Here is a 17,988-nt window from a genome sequence, read left to right on the forward strand (position 1 = left end):
ACATGCATGTACCACCATGCCCAGCTAACGTTTTTATTTTCTGTAGAGATGGGTCTCACTGTGTTGCCAGGCTGCCAAACTGATTCTAAGTGAAAATTCTTCAAGGGATATTAGTTTTTTTTTTTTTAAAGACCTTCCCTTATGTGAAGTTGTGAGGTTAAATTTTCTTTTTTTCTAGAAGCAGAACCTTTCAAAGCCTTTACAAGATATATTGCAGATTTCTAAAAGGGGTATTTGAAAAGAGGTGTTTGATAGGCACTTTCTTTTTTTTTTGAGACAGAGTCTTGCTGTATCGCCCCGGCTAGAGTGCAGTGGTATGATCTCAGCTCACTGCAACCTCCGCCTTCCAGGCTCAAGTGATTCTCTTGCCTCAGCCTCCTGAATACCTGGGATTACAGGCATGCGCCACCACCATGCCCAGCTAATTTTTGTATGTTTAGTAGAGACAGGGTTTCACCATGTTGGCCAGGCTGGTCTTGAACTTCAGACCTCAAGTGATCTGGCCGCTTCAGCCTCCCAAAGTGCTGGGATTACAGGCGTGAGCCACGGAGCCTGGCCAGATATGTACCATTTTCTAGATAGTCTTATTTGACCCCAAACCCTTTGTCCATAGAGAAAAACTGTATCAACATGTTTGTTGATCTTGTGCCTAAAGGAGAACAGTTTTATATACGTCTGTGGGCTGATATTCAGCTACTAGTATATACAATAAAGAAACTGAAATTTTCTTTTTCTTTCTTTTTTTTTTTTTTTGAGTTGGAGTTTGGCCCTTGTCATCCAGGCTGGAGTGCAATGAGACAATCTTGGCTCACTGCAGCCTCCACCTCCTGGATTCAAGCAATTCTCCTGCTTCAACCTCTTGAGTAGCCGAGATTGCAGGCACCTGCCACCATGCCTGCCTAATTTTTGTATTTTAGTAGAGACAGGGTTTCACCATGTTGGCCAGGCTGGTCTCAAACTCCTGACCTCAGGTGATCTGCCCTCCTTGGCCTCCCAAAGTGCTGAAGTTACAGTTATGAGCCACCATGCCCAGCCCAGAAATTGAAATTTTCTGAATTAAGGATTTACTGAAAGCTATTTTAGCTGGGCACAGTGGCTCATGCCTGTAATGGGTACCTGGGAGGCTGAAGCAAGAGAATCACTTGAACCCAGGAGGCAGGGATTGCAGTGAACCGAGATCGTGCCACTGCACTCCAGCCTGGGCAACAGAGCGAGACTTCATCTCAAAAAAGAAAAGAAAAGAAAACGATTTCAAGTAATAATGGGAGGCATTTTGGCATGAGAGAGAATCTGGACTTTGGAAGTAATTAATCTAGATTTCAGTCTTCGCTCCACCATTTACCATTATCTAGATATTCCTAGACAAGGCATGTAACTTTTTGAATCTTTGGCTTTCTCAGTGATGAAAATAAGGGTTTCAATACTTACAGTATCTATTTTATTACACGGTAATAGATGTTTAGTAAATGGGAGCTGCTGGTACTTAATTTGGAGTATCAGTAATTAAATGTGAATAATAAAGATCTGAGTGTGTGTAAGAGTTTAAATTACTTTGGATCAGAGCCTAGCCATGATCACTTAATTTCCTGAACAGATTTCAGATTTCATTTCTCCTGCTACTATCAGAGAAGGCATACTGCCTATTACATAAAGCAAAGCAAAGCTGTCTGTGTGGTCGGAAGGAGAGAACAAAGATTCCTAGTTTTTGCCAAGTTTCTCTCTGGGAATAACTGAAAACAAGACCTAAAATATGCATTCTTAGCAAGCTAAAACCAACAAGCCAATTGGAATTTAGAGAGTACTTAAATCTCAGCTGAGATTTCACACCAACCCCGTGCAGCGTTTGTTAGTATAAACAGATGAGATATGGAAAGATAAACTCCACTTAGGAAAATGAGGAGATTACACCCTGGTTACCCAATCCCTATCCAAATAGCTGTTTGAGCCATCTGGTTAAAATACTATACACCATCTATTATTGTTTGTGATACCTTCTTTGAGTCATGCTTTAGCAAGAGATAGATCGGGATCACAGTATTTCAAAAGCTAGTCTGCAAGTGACTGACACCTTCTTGTCTTCTGACTTGGGAGAGGAGGAAGTTTGACCAAAGCTGCAGTAGGAAAGTAGTTCACACACTTCTGCAATCTCCCGTATACATTTTACTAGATGTTTGACCAAAGCTGAAGTAGGAAAGTAGTATAGAATAGTTCACACACTTCCCCAATCTCCCCTGTGCATTTTACTAGAGATTGATTGGGGTTCAGTCTCTAGTAAGATGCCCCAAAAGTAAATAATGCCTTTCTCCCACTGATACTATCAGGCAATTACATTTTTAACTTCTGTAATTAAATGCAGTGCTGTCCAAAATCCTTGGGAGGTCAGTTTATGGAAGGGGAGTCATCTCTGAAGGGAGGAGGAAGGAGGGAAAGGATCACGGAGCAAGGGATTTTTCTCAGTAAGACAGACTGGGATGGGCCTGCCCAATGGCTGGTTTTTTTCCTTTTTTTTTTTTTTTTGGTCACCTGTCTGTCCCAGACCAGTGGGGGATTTATGGTAGCAATTGATGACATTAGACACTCGGCCCTGAAAGATTAGAGAGAGAAGGGGGTGCCATAGTTAACCTTTGTATCCATTGCAGCTAATTTGTACAATGCTATCTCAAGCCACCTTAGATGTCAGTAGACTTTTTTTTTTGAGTCAGTGTCGCTCTTTTTGCCCAGCCTAGAGTGCAGTGGTGCCATCTCAGCTCGCAGCAACCTTCATCTCCCAAGTTTAAGCGATTCTTGTGCCTCAGCCACCTGAGTAGCTAGAGATTACAGGCATGCACAACCACACCTGGCTAACTTTTTTGTATTTATACAGAACCGGGTTTTGCCATGTTGGCCAGGCTGGTCTCAAATTCCTGGCCTCCCAAAGTTCTGGGATTATGGGCGTGAGCCACCACACCCAGCCAGATGTCAGTAGATCTTAATGTAAACCAGAGTTCTAAAGAGCATGCCAGTTTTAGCTGACCTTTATTAAGCACTTACTGTATACCCAAATTGGTTTGGGATACTTTCACATAATTCTTTTCAAAGATTCAGTATTCTCAATTGATAATGGGCAAGATAGCAATATCTGTCTTACAGGATTGTTGAGGAAAATGTGAAGATAGCTATGTTAGTTCCTGACACAGAGTAGGAATAAATGTGTAATAATGAGAAGATCAGTGTTTAAGAAACTAGAAGGCTGGGTGTGGTGGCTCACACCTGTCATCCCAGCACTTTGGGAGGCTGAGGGTGGCAGATCACCTGAGGTCAGGAGTTCAAGACTAGCCTGGCCAACATGGTGAAACCCTGTCTCTATTAAAAATACAAAAATTAATCGGGTGTGTTGGTGGGCACTTACAATCCCAGCTACTTGAGAGGCTGAGGCAGGAGAATCACTTGAACCCTGGAAGCGGAGATTGTGGTGAGCTGAAATCTTGCCACTACACTCCAGCCTGGACGACAAGAGTGAGAATCTGTCTCAAGAAAAGAAAAGAAACTAGAGAGATATAAACAAAAGTTGATTGTTAGACTGAGGAAGGATTCATTCATTTATTCAGACATTTCCTATTTTATGCCAAGGCATTGCACTGGGTCTTGGGAGTATAGAAGTAAATAGAGGCTGGGCGCAGTGGCTCATGCCTATAATCCCAGCACTTTGGGAGGCCAAGGCAGGTGGATCACTAGGTCAGGAGATCAAGACCATCCTGGCTAACACGGTGAAACCCCGTCTCTACTAAAAATACAAAAAATTAGGCGGGCGTGGTGGTGGGCGCCTGCAGTCCCAGCTACTCGAGAGGCTGAGGCAGGAGAATGGCATGAACCTGGGAGGTGCAGCTTGCAGTGAGCCGAGATCATGCCACTGCACCCCAACCTGGGCGACAGAGCAAGACTCCGTCTCAAAAAGAAAAAAAAAAAATAGAAGTAAATAGATTCCCTCTTCAAAAGAAAGTTCCTTTTAAAAGAGAATTATGGAGCTGGGCACATTGGTTCACACCTGTAATCTCAGCACTTTGGGAGGCTGAAGTGGGAGGATCACCTGAGGCAAGGAGTTCAAGACCAGGCTGAGCAACATAGTGGGACCCCACCAATCTAGCCCCCAAAAAGAGAAAAAAAAAAAAGGTGGGTATGGTGGTACGTGCCTGTAGTCCTAGCTACTTGGGAGGCTGAGGCAGAAGGAGTACTTGAGCCCAGGAGCAGATGGTTACAGTGAGCTATGATCATGCTACTGTACTCCAGAGTGAGTGACAGAGAGACCCTGTCTGTAAAAAATATAAAAAATTTTAGGCTGGGCGTGGTGCCTCATACCTATAGTCCCAGCACTTTGGGATGCCAAGGTGGATGCATCACCTGAGGTCAGGAGTTCGAGACCAGCCTGGCCAACATGGTGAAACCCTGTCGGTACTAAAAATACAAAAATTAGCTGGGCGTGGTGGCATGTGCCTGTAATCTCAGCTACTCGGGAGGCTGAGGTAGGAGAATCACTTGAACCCAGGAGGCAGAGGTTGCAGTGGGCCGAGATCGCACCATTGTACTCCAGCCTGGGCGACAGAGCGAGACTCCATCTCTAAAAATAAAAATAAAAAATTGTAGAAAAAGAATTATAATTGGAGTTCTGAAGAAATTACTTTAGTAGGAAGTTGAAGCCTGTGACTGATGTTAAGTCTAACATTCCTCTGCTTCTCTGTTTTACCTCTCTTCCAGAAATGCTGATAGCCAAACATTATTTTATTGCTGAGCAGAGAATTGGTAGCAAAGCTAATGGAATGTCTCCAGCCAAAACTGCAATATTCTTTCTCTCTGAACAAAGCTGGCATTGCAAAACTTAGGTTGGCACTGAAATGGCAATGAATATTGGCTTGAGACATACTTAGCATTTGACTTATGTTGAATCCAGCCCTTCCAGTGTAAATTGGAATAGTCCTTTCGAAATGCATTTTGGCACTGTGGGTCAAGAACTTTAAAAATAATGTATATTCTTTGGCTCCAAGTTTTACCTAGATCCAGAAGAAATCCTAAATAGAGGCAAACTTTATAAATAGTAGTGTTCATCATAGTGCTATTTTAATAGTGAAAATTGGAAGCAGCCATAACATCTAAATGTAAATTGTTGTAGCCAGTTAGAGTATTGTATAACCATGGTTATGAAGAGTGTACTAAGTTTATGAAGAGTTAGAAGGGAGTATTTTGTAAAATAATGTGCAAAATTATAAATATCTGAAAGAGAGGAGTCTCACACAGGTAAGAGAAAATAGAGAAGGCTCCTCAAACCTTGACTTGTATGTAGTGATATGAGAGGGTGGGGTGGAAAAGTTGGTTTTCCAGCCAGGAGAGAAAACACCAGAAGATTCCTGTAAAGATCAAAGGCAGAGATGAATGGATTTTCCTCAGCATGCATACAGTCTAGAATGGAGAAGAAAAGACCATTAGACAGTTTCCCCTATAATAATTTTATTTAATTGTAAAAGAGGTTGAATCAAGCCCTAAACCTTTCCTTGGAGTGTGGGGAACTGGAAGGAAATTTGTAAATGTAAACCAGTTGTATTACTAATGGTTGGAACCACCACAGGGTAGCCTCTCACCCTACCCCATTTCTAATCTTTCTCTAATATTTAAACTTTACCAGCCGGGTGCGGTGGCTCACGCCTATAATCCCAGCACTTTGGGAGGCCAAGGCGGGCGGATCACCTGAGGTCAGGAGTTCGAGACCAGCCTGACCAACATGGAGAAACCCCATCTGCACTAAAAATACAAAATTAGCGGGGCATGGTGGCGCATGCCTGTAATCCCAGCTACTCGGGAGGCTGAGGCAGGAGAATCACTTGAACCCGGGAGGTGGAGGTTGTGGTGAGCCAAGATCGCGCCATCGCGCTCCAGCCTGGGCAACAAAGAGTGAAACTCTGTCTCCAAACATATAAATGAATAAATAAACTTTACCTAACTTATACTAGGTTTAAAAACACACTCACACACACACAAAAACTGATAGAAAACCCAGGTAACCAACCCTGTCTGAGTTATGAATGCGACTGTTTCCAGACAGTGAATGCCAAATGAGTTCAGCACACTAGCTTACTTTGGCTTTTTTAAGAGATCACTAGAAAACGATCCTCCTGACTAGCAATGAGGTCAGGTAGTTCTCACACAACGCATTTAATGTGATGAAATAGTGTTTTTACCTTCATCTGGCAGTCTATTTCCACTTTTTCCCATTCTTTTTACTTTTTTAAAGCCACTCAAATTTAGCAACGAGGGATTATATATCTCTTGTTCTTTTTAGATAGATTTACTTTACCATACATAAAAATTTCTCACAAAGGCAAATAGCTTACCTCGTTCTTTGTAAATAACACCATAATTCCATTTGCGTAAGCCTATGAGTACACCTTAATATTTCTCTTCCACCCCCACATGTTTAATCTATCACCTGATCCTTTTGGCCCTACCTCTAAAATAAACCCCAAATATGTCCATTTTCTGTTTCACTGCTGTCATTCTATTCTATGCCATCATTCTCTTTTCCCTGGACTTCATCTATATAATCTTGCTGGTGTCTTGCTTTCTTTCATGCCTTCTACAATTACTTCATATGCAAACAGGAATGACTTATTTTAAAATGTGCATATGATCATGTCACATGTCACTGGCACTAAATTTAGAATGAAGGGTCTGGGTTAGTGATTCTCATCCCTCTCTGTACATTCTTTTTTTTTTTTTTTTTTTTTTGAGACAGAGTTTTGCTCTTGTTGCCCAGGCTGGAGTGCAATGGTACGATCTCAGCTCACTGCAGCCTCTGCCTCCCGGGTTCAAGCGATTCTCCTGCCTCAGCCTCCCGAGTAGCTGGGATTACAGGTGCCCACCACCACGCCTGGCTAATTTTTGTATTTTTAGTAGAGACGGGGTTTCACCATGTTGGCCAGGCTGGTCTCGAACTCCTGACCTCAGGTGATCTGCCCACCTCGGCCTCCCAAAGTGCTGGGATTACAGGCATGAGCCACCACGCCCGGCCTCTTTTTTTTTTTTTTTGAGATGGAGTCTCACTCTGTCACCCGGGCTGGAGTGCAGTGGTGCAATCTTGGCTCACCGCAACCACCTCCGCCCCCCGGGTTCAACCAGTTCTCCTGCCTCAGCCTCCCCAGTAGCTGGGATTACAGGCACCTGCCACTATGCCCAGCTAATTTTTTGTATTTTTAGTAGAGACGGGGTTTCACCAGGCTGGTCACAAATTCCTAACCTCGTGATTCACCCCCCTCGGTCTCCCAAAGTGCTGGGATTACAGGTGTGAGCCACCATGCCCAGCCCCTATCTGTACATTCTAATCACCCGTGTTAAGTTCCCTTTCCCTATAGGAAATAAACATGACCTTTTCCTAGGCACTACCTTCAGAGAATCTGGTTAAATTGTTTGGATTGGAGGGTCCAGACATCTGTAGGGTTTTAATTTGTTTTGAGTTTTTTTTTTTTTTTTTTTTTTTGAAACAGAGTCTCACTCCGTCTCCCAGGCTAGAGCACAGTGGTGCTTTCTCAGCTCACTGCAACCTCCGTCTCCCGGGTTCAAGCGATTCTCCTGCCTCAGCCTCCTGAGTAGCTGGGATCACAGGCACACACCACCGTGCCCAGCTAATTTTTTTATTTTTAGTAGAGATGGGGTTTCACCATGTTGGTCAGGCTGGTCTCGAACTCCTGACCTCATGATCTGCCCGCCTCAGCCTCCCAAAGTGCTGGGATTACAGGCGTGATCCACCATGCCCAGCCTGTTTTTGTTTTTTTTTAAGCAGAGAACAGGGTCTTGCTATGTTGTTCAGGATGGTCTTGAACTTCTGGGCCCAAGTGATCCTCTTACCTTGGCCTCCCAGAATGCTGGGATTACAGGTAATGAGCCACTGCACCCGGCTTGTAGCATTTTTAAAAAAGTTCCTTCATACAGGCCCACCATGGTGGCTCATGCTTTGGGAGGCTGAGGTGGGAGGATTGCTTGAGGCCAGGAGTTTGAGACCAGCCTGTTCAACATAGTGAAATCTTCATCTCTACAAAAAAAAAAAAAAAAAAAAGAAAGAAAGAAAAATAGGGCTCATATGGTTCTTACACAGGTAAAATGGAAAAATATTGCCTGAAATGAATGATCTTTCCCCTGCCTACTTCTCAGACCTTATCCGTCAACTTGCCAAGCTGGTTCTGTCTCCAGTGTTTCCTCCCTCCTTGTTTCCTCCCTCCTTCAAGTTTTGTTTTACTTTTTAAATAAACTTGTCATTAGGAGAGATTTAGATTAACAGGAAATTGTGAAGATAATATAGAAAATTCCTAAAAATCTCATGCTGAATGTTTCTTATTAACACCTTGCATTATTAGTATGGTACACTTGTCAAAATTGATGAACCAATATTGATACACTATTATTAACAAAAGTCCATTCTTTATTCTGATTCTGTTAGTTTTTACCTGATACTCTTTTTGTGTTCCAGGATCCCATTTAGGGTACTACATACCATTTAGTAGTCACATCTTAGGTTCCTCTGGGCTGTGACAGTTTCTTGAGCTTTTATTGTTTTTGGTGACCTTGACAGTTTTCAGGAGTACCAGTCAGGTATTTTGTAGAATATTTCTCAATTGATATTTGCCTAATGTTTCTCTCATAATTGGGGCTGGGATTATGGGTTTTTGGCAGGAAGATTACAGAGGTAAAGTGCGATTTTCACTACATCAAATCAAAGGTACTCTCAGCATGCTTTATCATTGTCGATGTTTTGGCCTTGATCACCTAGCTGCAGTAGCGTTGGTCAGGTTTCTCCACTGTTAATCCCCCCGCCCTGTTTCCGTTCTGTACTCTTTGGAAGGAAGTCATCATGCCTAGCCCATCCTGGGAAGGAATGAAAAGTTATATTCTACTTCCTTGAAGGTAAAGGTAAAATATCTACATAAGTTACTTGTAATTCTTCTGCACAGGATATTTTTCTATTCTCCCCAGTTTATTTATTCAGCCGTGTATTTATATCATGCGTATTTATTTTATTGCTAAAATTGTTCGAGCTTTAGTCACTGGGATCTTTTTCAGTTGACTTCTCTATCCTTTGTTTTTCTTGGTAGAGATGAGATCTTGCTGTGTTGCCCAGGCTAGTATTGAACTCCTGGCCTCAAGCAGTCCTCCCACCTTGGCTTCCCAAAGTGTTAGGATTACAGGCATGAGCCACCACTCCCAGCCTTCTTTATCCTTTTGACCACAAGATTCTCTAGGCACATCTTATATATTTCCGGCCCCAGTCCTAGAATCAGCCACTTCTCCAAGGAGCCCTGATTCTTTTTATTAGAGAATGGTATTAGAAACCAAGATCTAGGCATTAGGTGTGCTTGCTACTGGGATGTTGTGGCTTGTAGGACCTTTCAGCTGACTGAGCAAGGGATGTACATGTATGTATACTAAACTAAGTTTTTCTGTATGCAGTCATCTGTATCTATATTAAGCTAAACATGAGTTGATGTTTCCAATTCTGTCCATTACCACTCTATCCATTCTAGCCTTCTTCCTTTGGTTATCTGTCACCTCTCACTTCTACAGTCAGAAAACTGGCTTTCATCATTCACCATCTTTTTACTTAATTGTTCAAATCTGGGATACATATGCAGATATAGTGGCTTCAGAATTAATACGTATTCCCATGGAGAAAAACCTTATCAAGTAGAGGACAGTGCTTATGTGTAGTTCCTGTTGCCTTTAGTCTTATAGACTTCATTTCCAAAGTTTCTTAGCACCCCCATCCCCCTTTGGTGAGGTTGTTTCACGTATTTTCTAGACAATTAGATTCTTTTGTCAAAGTCTGTGTTCCATCCGGAGATCCTCTGATCTCTTAAATGATTTTTTAAATTTACATACATTAAGGTTCACTCTGCTGTAAAGGTCTGTGGGTTTTTATCTGTCTCACAGTTTTTGCATATGTTGGCCTTCTGCCTGGAATACTCTTCCCAGATATTTCCCCATGACTGGCCCCTTATCTTTCATTCAGATCTCTGCTCAAATATTATCTCCTTGAGGAAGCTTTCCTTGAGCACCCAATCTAAAGGAATCTTCTAGAACAAAATGAAAATTTTGTTAGTGTATTTTCTTCAGTATGTGTGGTTTGTTTTGACCAGTCTCCATTTACTAGGATGAAAATTTAAAGAGGGCAGGGACTGTATCTGTATCCTGGATATATAGTGAATGTATGTTGATATATGAATGAATAATCCTGTCCCAGGTGTTTCCAGCATCACTTATTTCTAGGGTATAGTTTTAGTACTGATCAGTAGTAATTGAAAGCAGGCCTGTTCAGTTGGGTTTCCAGCTCACCCTGCTTCACTACTTAAAAAGTGTTTTGGTTATAAATTAGGTTAAGTGTTTCAGTATATTAAAGATGGCAGTCACTCTGTTCTCTCCTGCAATGTTTATAACCATTTATTTAAGGTTATTATTATTATTATTGAGATGAGGTCTCTCTGTTGCCCAAGTTGGAGTGCAGTGGCGCAGTTTACTGCAGTCTTGACCTCCTCAGGCTCAGGTGATCCTGAATAGATGATCCTTCTTGAGTAGCTGGGACTACAGGCGCACCACCACACCCGGCTAATTTTTTTTGTATTTTTTATAGAAATGGAGTTTCTCTATATTGGCCAGGCTGGTCTTAACTCCTGGGCTGAAGTGATCCACCCACCTTGGCTTCCCACAGTGCTAGGATTGCAGGTGTGAGCCACTGTGCGCAGCCTAAAAGTTACTTTAGTGAAGGATTTATAATCTCTATTCCTACTTAGAATTACATATCAATACCGGCCGGGCACGGTGGCTCACGCCTGTAATCCCAACACTTTGGGAGGCCGAGGCGGGTGGATCACCTGAGGTGAGGAGTTCGAGACCAGCCTGGTGAAACCCCGTCTCTACTAAAAATACAAAAACTAGCCAGGCGTGGTGGCAGCCACCTGTAATCCCAGCTACTTGGGGAGCCAAGGCAGGAGAATCACTTGAACCCAGGAGGCGCAGGTTGCAGTGAGCCGAGACCGCACCATTGCACGCCAGCCTGGGGGACAAGAGCGAGACTTCGTCTAAAAAAAAAAAAAAGAATTACTATCAATACCACGGATTTCCCAGCTCGGCTGTACGTTAGAATCAGCTGAGGAGCTTTGAGAACAAACACTGCTTCCTGAGCTCTTTCCTGACTTACTGATTTTCAGGAAAATTCTACAAATTTGTAATGTTTTAACAACCAGCTTGGCATCTAGTCAGAACATTTGAAGTTAAAAAACCCCAGTAGCCAGGTATGGTGGCTCACGTGTATAATCCCAACACATTGGGAGGCCAAGGCGGGAGGATTGCTTGAGCCCAGGAGTTCAAGGCCAGCCTGGGCAACATGGTGAAATCCTGTCTCTACCCAAGAAAAATAGAAAAATTAGCCAAGTGTGGTGGCGCACACCTGTGGTTCCAGCTGCTCGGAGGCTGAGATGGGAGGATCATTTGAGAGTGGGAGACAGAGGTTGCAAGTGAGCCAAGATCGTTCCACTGCACTCCAGCCTGGACAACAGAGCCAGACAGAACCTGTCTTAAAAAAAAAAAAAAAAAAAAAAAAAAACAGTGTATTAATGTAAAGTGAGATTTTGTGATAATATCTAGAGGATTTCAGCTTATAGCTATGACGACTGAAGCTTATACAAAAAGGTCCTTTTAACTTGGACTGATTCTTCTACGATTTAAGCCCATAGTGTGTGCCTGGTACTAGTGAATATTACAGTGAATTGTTCCCTGCTCTCAGAGAACTTACATTACACCCTCTGAGAAGGCAATAGAATGAATGTAAATAATCATAAGATAGGAAACAACAGGCACATAAGAGACGTAGAAAACAATTTTGGTATTTAGTGGAGGGAGCAGTCATTTGCACACTGGGAAGATGGTAAGATTAGAGTCCAATTCTTTTTTTTCTTTTTTTTTTTTTTTTTTTTTTGAGATGGAGTCTCGCTCTGTCACCTAGGCTGGAGGGCATTGGCATGATCTCAGCTCACCACAACCTCTGCCTCCTGGGTTCAAGCGATTCCCCCACCACAGCCTCCCGAGAGTATCTGGGACTACAGGCATGCAGCACCACCATGCCGAACTAATTTTTTTTTTTTTTTTTTTTTTTGAGATGGAGTCTTGCTCTGTCACCCAGGCTGGAGTGCAGTGGCGCTATCTCAGCTCACTGCAAGCTCCACCTCCCTTGTTCACGCCATTCTCCTGCCTCAGCCTCCCGAGTAGCTGGGACTACAGGCACCCGCCACCATGCCCGGCTAATTTTTTGTATTTTTAGTGAGACGGGGTTTCACCATGTTAGCCAGGATGGTCTCGATCTCCTGACTTCATGATCCGCCCGCCTCGGCCTCCCAAAGTGCTGAGATTACAGGCGTGAGCCACCGCGCCCGGCCTTTTTTTTTTTTTTTTTTTAAGTTGAGGCGGGGTTTCACTGTGTTAGCCAGGATGGTCTGGATCTCCTGACCTCATGATCTGCCCGCCTCGGCCTCCCAAAGTGCTGAGATTACAGGCATGAGCCACCGCGCCCGGCCTTTTTTTTTTTTTTTTTTTAAGTAGCGGTGGGGTTTTAACCATGTTGGCCAGGCTGGTCTCGAACTCCTGACCTCAAGTGATCCGCCCACCTCAGCCTCCCAAAGTGCTGGGATTACAGGCGTGAGCCACCATGCCTGGCCTAGAGTCCAATTCTTAAAGAGAATCCACAGCGAGAAGGAGGAACCCTGGACATCCCAGTCCTTTAGTGGGTTGTAATGTAGGACACTGAAAGTTAAGGGGGTCCTATTAGAAGCCAGAAGGGAATAGGCAAATGTGAAGAGTCCTGTAATGGTCAGGACCTAAAATCCAGACTCAGAACTGTCAAAGACAGTGGTTCTTAAAGGAACTTTTCTATTTCAGCATTTTAAACATTAACATTTTTTATTGCAAGTTTTTGTACTACATGTGTAATTATAAAAAATGAAAACTTGTATACCTAAAAATCCAAATTTCGGTTTTTGAATTTTGTTTCATTTTTTTAAGCTCTGGAAAAGAAATGCATTCCACATTAAACCCTTCACATTGCACATAAAGGAAACTAAATTCAGAGTTAAAATGTGCCTGTCCGTGGCCATGGGGTGCAGAATTAGGCAAGAACTTCAGTTTTCAGACTCATCAGTCCATACTACTACATTCTTGTCAGGTTGAGATCAGTCTCTTTGCCCTGAAGCTTACTGGTTGTTTAGAGGAGTTTCTTGAGGATAGAGACTACATCTTATTCATTTTCTGTCCCTCCAACATAGTAAGTTAGTGCTGTACAGAATAGGCATGTAGCACACATTTGTCAAATGAAAGGATGGATGGATTAGATGGATGGTTTTGGCTTTTATATTAGACTTTGAAGGAATGCTAGAGTTTAGCTCTGCGGAAATTCTGGGCATGAGATGTATACATGAACTGTTAGATTTGCTGAATATTGGACATCTGAACGGAAATAGTGAGAAAATACTGTAACTGCAGTGGCTCACACCTATAATCCCAGCACTTTGGGAGGCCAAGGCAAGAGGATTGCTTGAGCCCAGGAGCTGGAGACCAGCCTGGGGAATATAGAGAGACCCCGTCTTTACAAAAAACATCCAAAATTCAGCTGGGTGTGGTGGTGCACACCAGCAGTGCCAGCTACTCAGGAGGCTGAGGCGGGAGGATTGCTTCAGCCTGGGAAGTTGAGACTGCAGTGAGCAGTCATTGCGCTATTGCACTCCAAACTGGATGACAGAGCAAGACCCTGTCTCGAAAAAAAAGTGGCGGGGGGTAGGGGGGTCAGTATGTTAGGTTTTACACAGTTCATATTATAAACTAGGTTAATACCAGTATATAAAATGAAATAAGTTAATGAAAGGCATGACGTTTTACAGGAAAGGTGCATTACATCATTATGTAGAGGTTGAGTATTCCTTATCTAAAATGCTTGGAACCACAAGTGTTTCAGATTTGGATTGTTTTGAGAATTTGGAATATTTACGTTTTACTGAATGAGCATCTCAAATCTGAAATGTTCCACTATGCATTTCCTTTGAGACATGTCAGCACTCAAAATGTTTCAAAAAATGTTGGAGCATTTTAGGTTTCAGATTTGGGATGCTCAACCTGTACTATCAACAGAATAGCTGTTTAGCATTAAATAATATTTTGCTTAGCCCACAGGTTGAAAAATCTTTAATTTTTTAAACTTGAATTTGAGAGGAGAATGTTGATCTTAGTCAGTACTCCTCTTAATTGAAAGCCTTGAAGTTTTAAAAGGAATTATCATTTTTTCAGTTCTTTACGCATCTAGAACAGTCAGCTGACTGTATAAATTCTGAATCAGTGAAGTTTTACCATACTTTAACACTCACTTTTAACATTTTTTAGTGTATTTTCCTAGCAGTATATGGTGTAATAATACTCACATGTATACTGTTGGTTTTTCTCTAAGTAACTTGTTTTCATCCTTCTTTTCAGGATCTCACTGGCATTGAATCTATGGATCAGTGTCGCCATACCTTGGAACAGCATAACTGGAACATAGAGGTATAATAGGATGTGTTCTGAGCTTATTTCTTTTTCTCTGGTCTGATTAAGAGTCAAAACCATATGTTTTTCCATAGCAGGAATCTTTTCAGTAGATTTTTTTCAGAATTATGACTCTAAAAATAAAAGTGCAGGAAGGTAAAGAATGTGAGAAAGTTTATAAAATCATAGAAAAATTTGTGACTAAATCCCTCAATATAGTGCCCCACCCCCTACTGTTTGTTAGTATCTTGTTGGGAAAACAATTGGTTTTTGTATATTTAGTTTTTAACCAGATGTCTTGATGTGAACCTTCTTCTTACATATTTTATAGTTTATTCTTTGGGATTGTCTAGGTAGTCATGTTCTCTGCAACTCTTCTCCTTGACCATTGAATTAGCAAGAACTTTAAAACACTGTCAGTTGATAATGGTAATAGCATTTTGTCCTCACTATAATGCCTCTGATTTTTTTTTTTTTTTGAGACAGAGTCAGTCTCGCTCCGTCTCCCAGGCTAGAGTGCAGTGGCGTGCTCTCAGCTCACTGCAACCTCTGCCTCCCAAGTTCAAGCGATTCTCCTACCTCAGCCCCCTGAGTAGCTGGGATTACAGGCACACACCACTGCACCCGGCTAATTTGTATTTTTAGTAGAGACGGGGTTTCACCACGTTGCCTAGGCTGGTCTTGAACTCCTGACCTCAGATGATCCGCCCCGCTCAGCCTTCCAAAGTGCTGGGATTATAGGCGTGAGCCACCGCGCCCGGCCATGCCTCTGATTTTTTATTAGCAAGTGTGATGTTAGTTGTTACTTTGAGATAGATCTCCAAGGATGTAAGCTCCCTAAGAGCAGAGATTTTTTTGTTTTGTTTTAACTGCTGTATTCCCAGCATATAACATGGAAATAAATATCTGTTGGTTTTTCCCTTCCATTCTTAGTATATTAATAGTTTATACTGAGTGGATGTTGAATTTTGTCAAAACACCCTCTTGATCCCAAATTACTGTTTTAATTATTATATGCTATTTTAAAAGGGTGCTGGATTCCTAAAAACGTGTTCCCTTTTTTTTTCCAGTTTTTTTTTTAATAAAATATATTCCTAATATGATTTCGTTATTCAACACATTTTTGAGCAATTAAACTCTAGGCTCTGGCATTATATTAGTGAACAAAAGTAAGTCCTTACTCTTTTTTAATTTTTTTAAGACAGGGTCTTGCTCTGTCACCTGGGCTGGAATGCATTGGCACAAGCATACCTCACTACAGCCTTTGACTTCTGGGCTCAAGCAATTTTCCTGCCCTAGCCTCCCAAATAGCTGGGACTACAAACATGTAACACCATGCCCAGCTGATTTTTAATTTTTTTGTGGAGACGAGGTCTTGCTGTGTTGCCCAAGCTGGTCTTGAATTCCTGGGCTCAAGCAATCCTCCTGCCTCAGCTTCCCAAAGTACTGGGATTACATGTGTGAGCCACCACATCCAGCCAAGTCCCTACTCTTATGGAACTTAATTCTAGAGAATTTCAGTTTGTAATAAATGACCAGAGGGGAACATCACACACGGGGCCTCTCGGGGGGTGGGGGGCTGGGGAGCTAGGGGAGGGATAGCATTAGGAGAAATACCTAATGTAGATGACGGGTTGATGGGTGCAGCAAACCACCATGGCATGTGTATACCTATGTAACAAACCTGCACATTCCGTACATGTATCCCAGAACTTAAAGTATAATTTAAAAAAATAAATAAATGACAAATGAGATGAGCATAGGAAATGGAACAGAGGATCTGGAGAGTTTTGCTTTTTGTTTTTTTATCTTTATTTATTTTTATTTTTTTGAGATGGAGTTTTGCTCTTGTTGCCCAGGCTGGAGTGCAGTGGTGTGATCTTGGCTCACTGCAACCTCCGGCTCCCGGGTTCAAGCAATTCTCCTGCCTCAGTTTCCTGAGTAGCTGGGATTATAGGTGTGCACCACCATGCCCGGCTAATTTTTTGTATTTTTAGTAGAGACGAGGTTTCACCATATTGGCCAGGCTGGTCTTGATCTCCTGACCTTGTGATCCACCCACCTCCGCCTCCCAAGGTGCTAGGATTACAGGCATGAGCCACCACACCTGGCCTTGTTTTTTTCTTTCTAAGAGACAGGGTTGGGCCGGGCGCGGTGGCTCACGCCTGTAATCCCAGCACTTTGGGAGGCCGAGGTGGGCAGATCAGGAGGTCAGGAGATCGAGATCATCCTGGCTAACACAATGAAACCCTGTCTCTACTAAAAATATAAAAAATTAGCCAGGTGTGGTCGTGGGCGCCTGTAGTCCCAGCTACTCGGGAGGCTGAGGCAGGAGAATGACGTGAACTCGGGAGGCAGAGCTTGCAGTGAGCTGAGAGCATGCCACTGCACTCCAGCCTGGGGGACAGAGTGAGACTCTGTCTCAAAAAAAAAAAAAGGGAGAGAGAGAGACAGGGTCTTACTGTGTTACCCAAGCTGGAGTGCAGGTTTGATCATAGCTCACTGCAGTTGAACTCCTGGGCTCAAGCATTCCTCTGACCTCAGCTTCAAGTAGATGGGACTACAGGCCCACGCTACCACACCGGGCCCTAGTGTTCAAGTTCTTGTGTGAATATGTGTTTTCATTTCCTTTGGGTCTATACCTAGGAATGGACTTTGCGGAGTCATATGGTGACACTATGTTTAACCTTTTGAAGAGCTCCCAGACTGTTTTCAAAGTGGTTATACCATTTTAAATTCCCAACAGCGTTGTAGGAAGGTCTGAATTTCTCCACACCCTCACCAACACTTGTTAATATTTGTCTTCTAGATCATACTCACCCTAGTGATCTAGGGTGGTTTTGATTTGCATTTCCCTAGTGGCTAAAATGATGTTGAATATTTTTTCATATTCTTATTGAACATTTGCATATCTTCTTTGCAAAAATGTCTATTCAAGTCCTTTGCCAGTTCTTAAATTTGGTTATCTTTTTCATGTTGAGCTGTGAAAGTTGTTTTTTTTTTTCTTGAGATGAAGTTTCACTCTGTGGCACAGGCTAGAGTGCAGAGGCGTGATCACGGCTCACTGCAACCTCCATGTCCCAGGTTCAAATAATTTTCCTGCCTCAGCCTCCTGAGTAGCTGGGACTACAGGTGCCCCATGCCCGGCTAATTTTTGTATTTTTAGTAGAGGCGAGGTTTCTCCATGTTGGCCAGGCTGGTGTTGAACTCCTGGCCTCAAGTGATCCACCCGCCTCGGCCTCCCAAATTCCTGGAATTACAGGCGTAAGCACTGCATCTGGCCAGTTTATGTTTTTTTGAGACAGAAATTTCTCTCTGTTGCCCAAACTGGAGTACAGTGGTACTATTACGGCTAACTGCAGCCTTGACCTCCCAGACTCAAGTGATCCTTTCACTTCAGCCTCCTGAGTAGCT

At 42.7% G+C, this 17,988-nt stretch overlaps 1 protein-coding gene across 2 annotated transcripts in view; it reads left to right on the forward strand.

Annotated features, from left to right (window-relative positions):
* Positions 1-17,988, forward strand: part of FAF2 (Fas associated factor family member 2) — a 61,671-nt gene that overhangs the window by 16,249 nt on the left and 27,434 nt on the right. For both annotated transcript variants that reach the window (XM_003806837.5, XM_063604298.1), the window contains exon 2: positions 14,524-14,592. In XM_003806837.5, coding sequence (XP_003806885.1) covers positions 14,524-14,592 — 69 coding nt within the window. The remainder of the gene's footprint in view (positions 1-14,523; positions 14,593-17,988) is intronic.

This window comes from Pan paniscus, chromosome 4 (genome assembly GCF_029289425.2).
Source record: "Pan paniscus chromosome 4, NHGRI_mPanPan1-v2.0_pri, whole genome shotgun sequence".
Taxonomy (NCBI): Eukaryota; Metazoa; Chordata; class Mammalia; order Primates; family Hominidae; genus Pan; species Pan paniscus.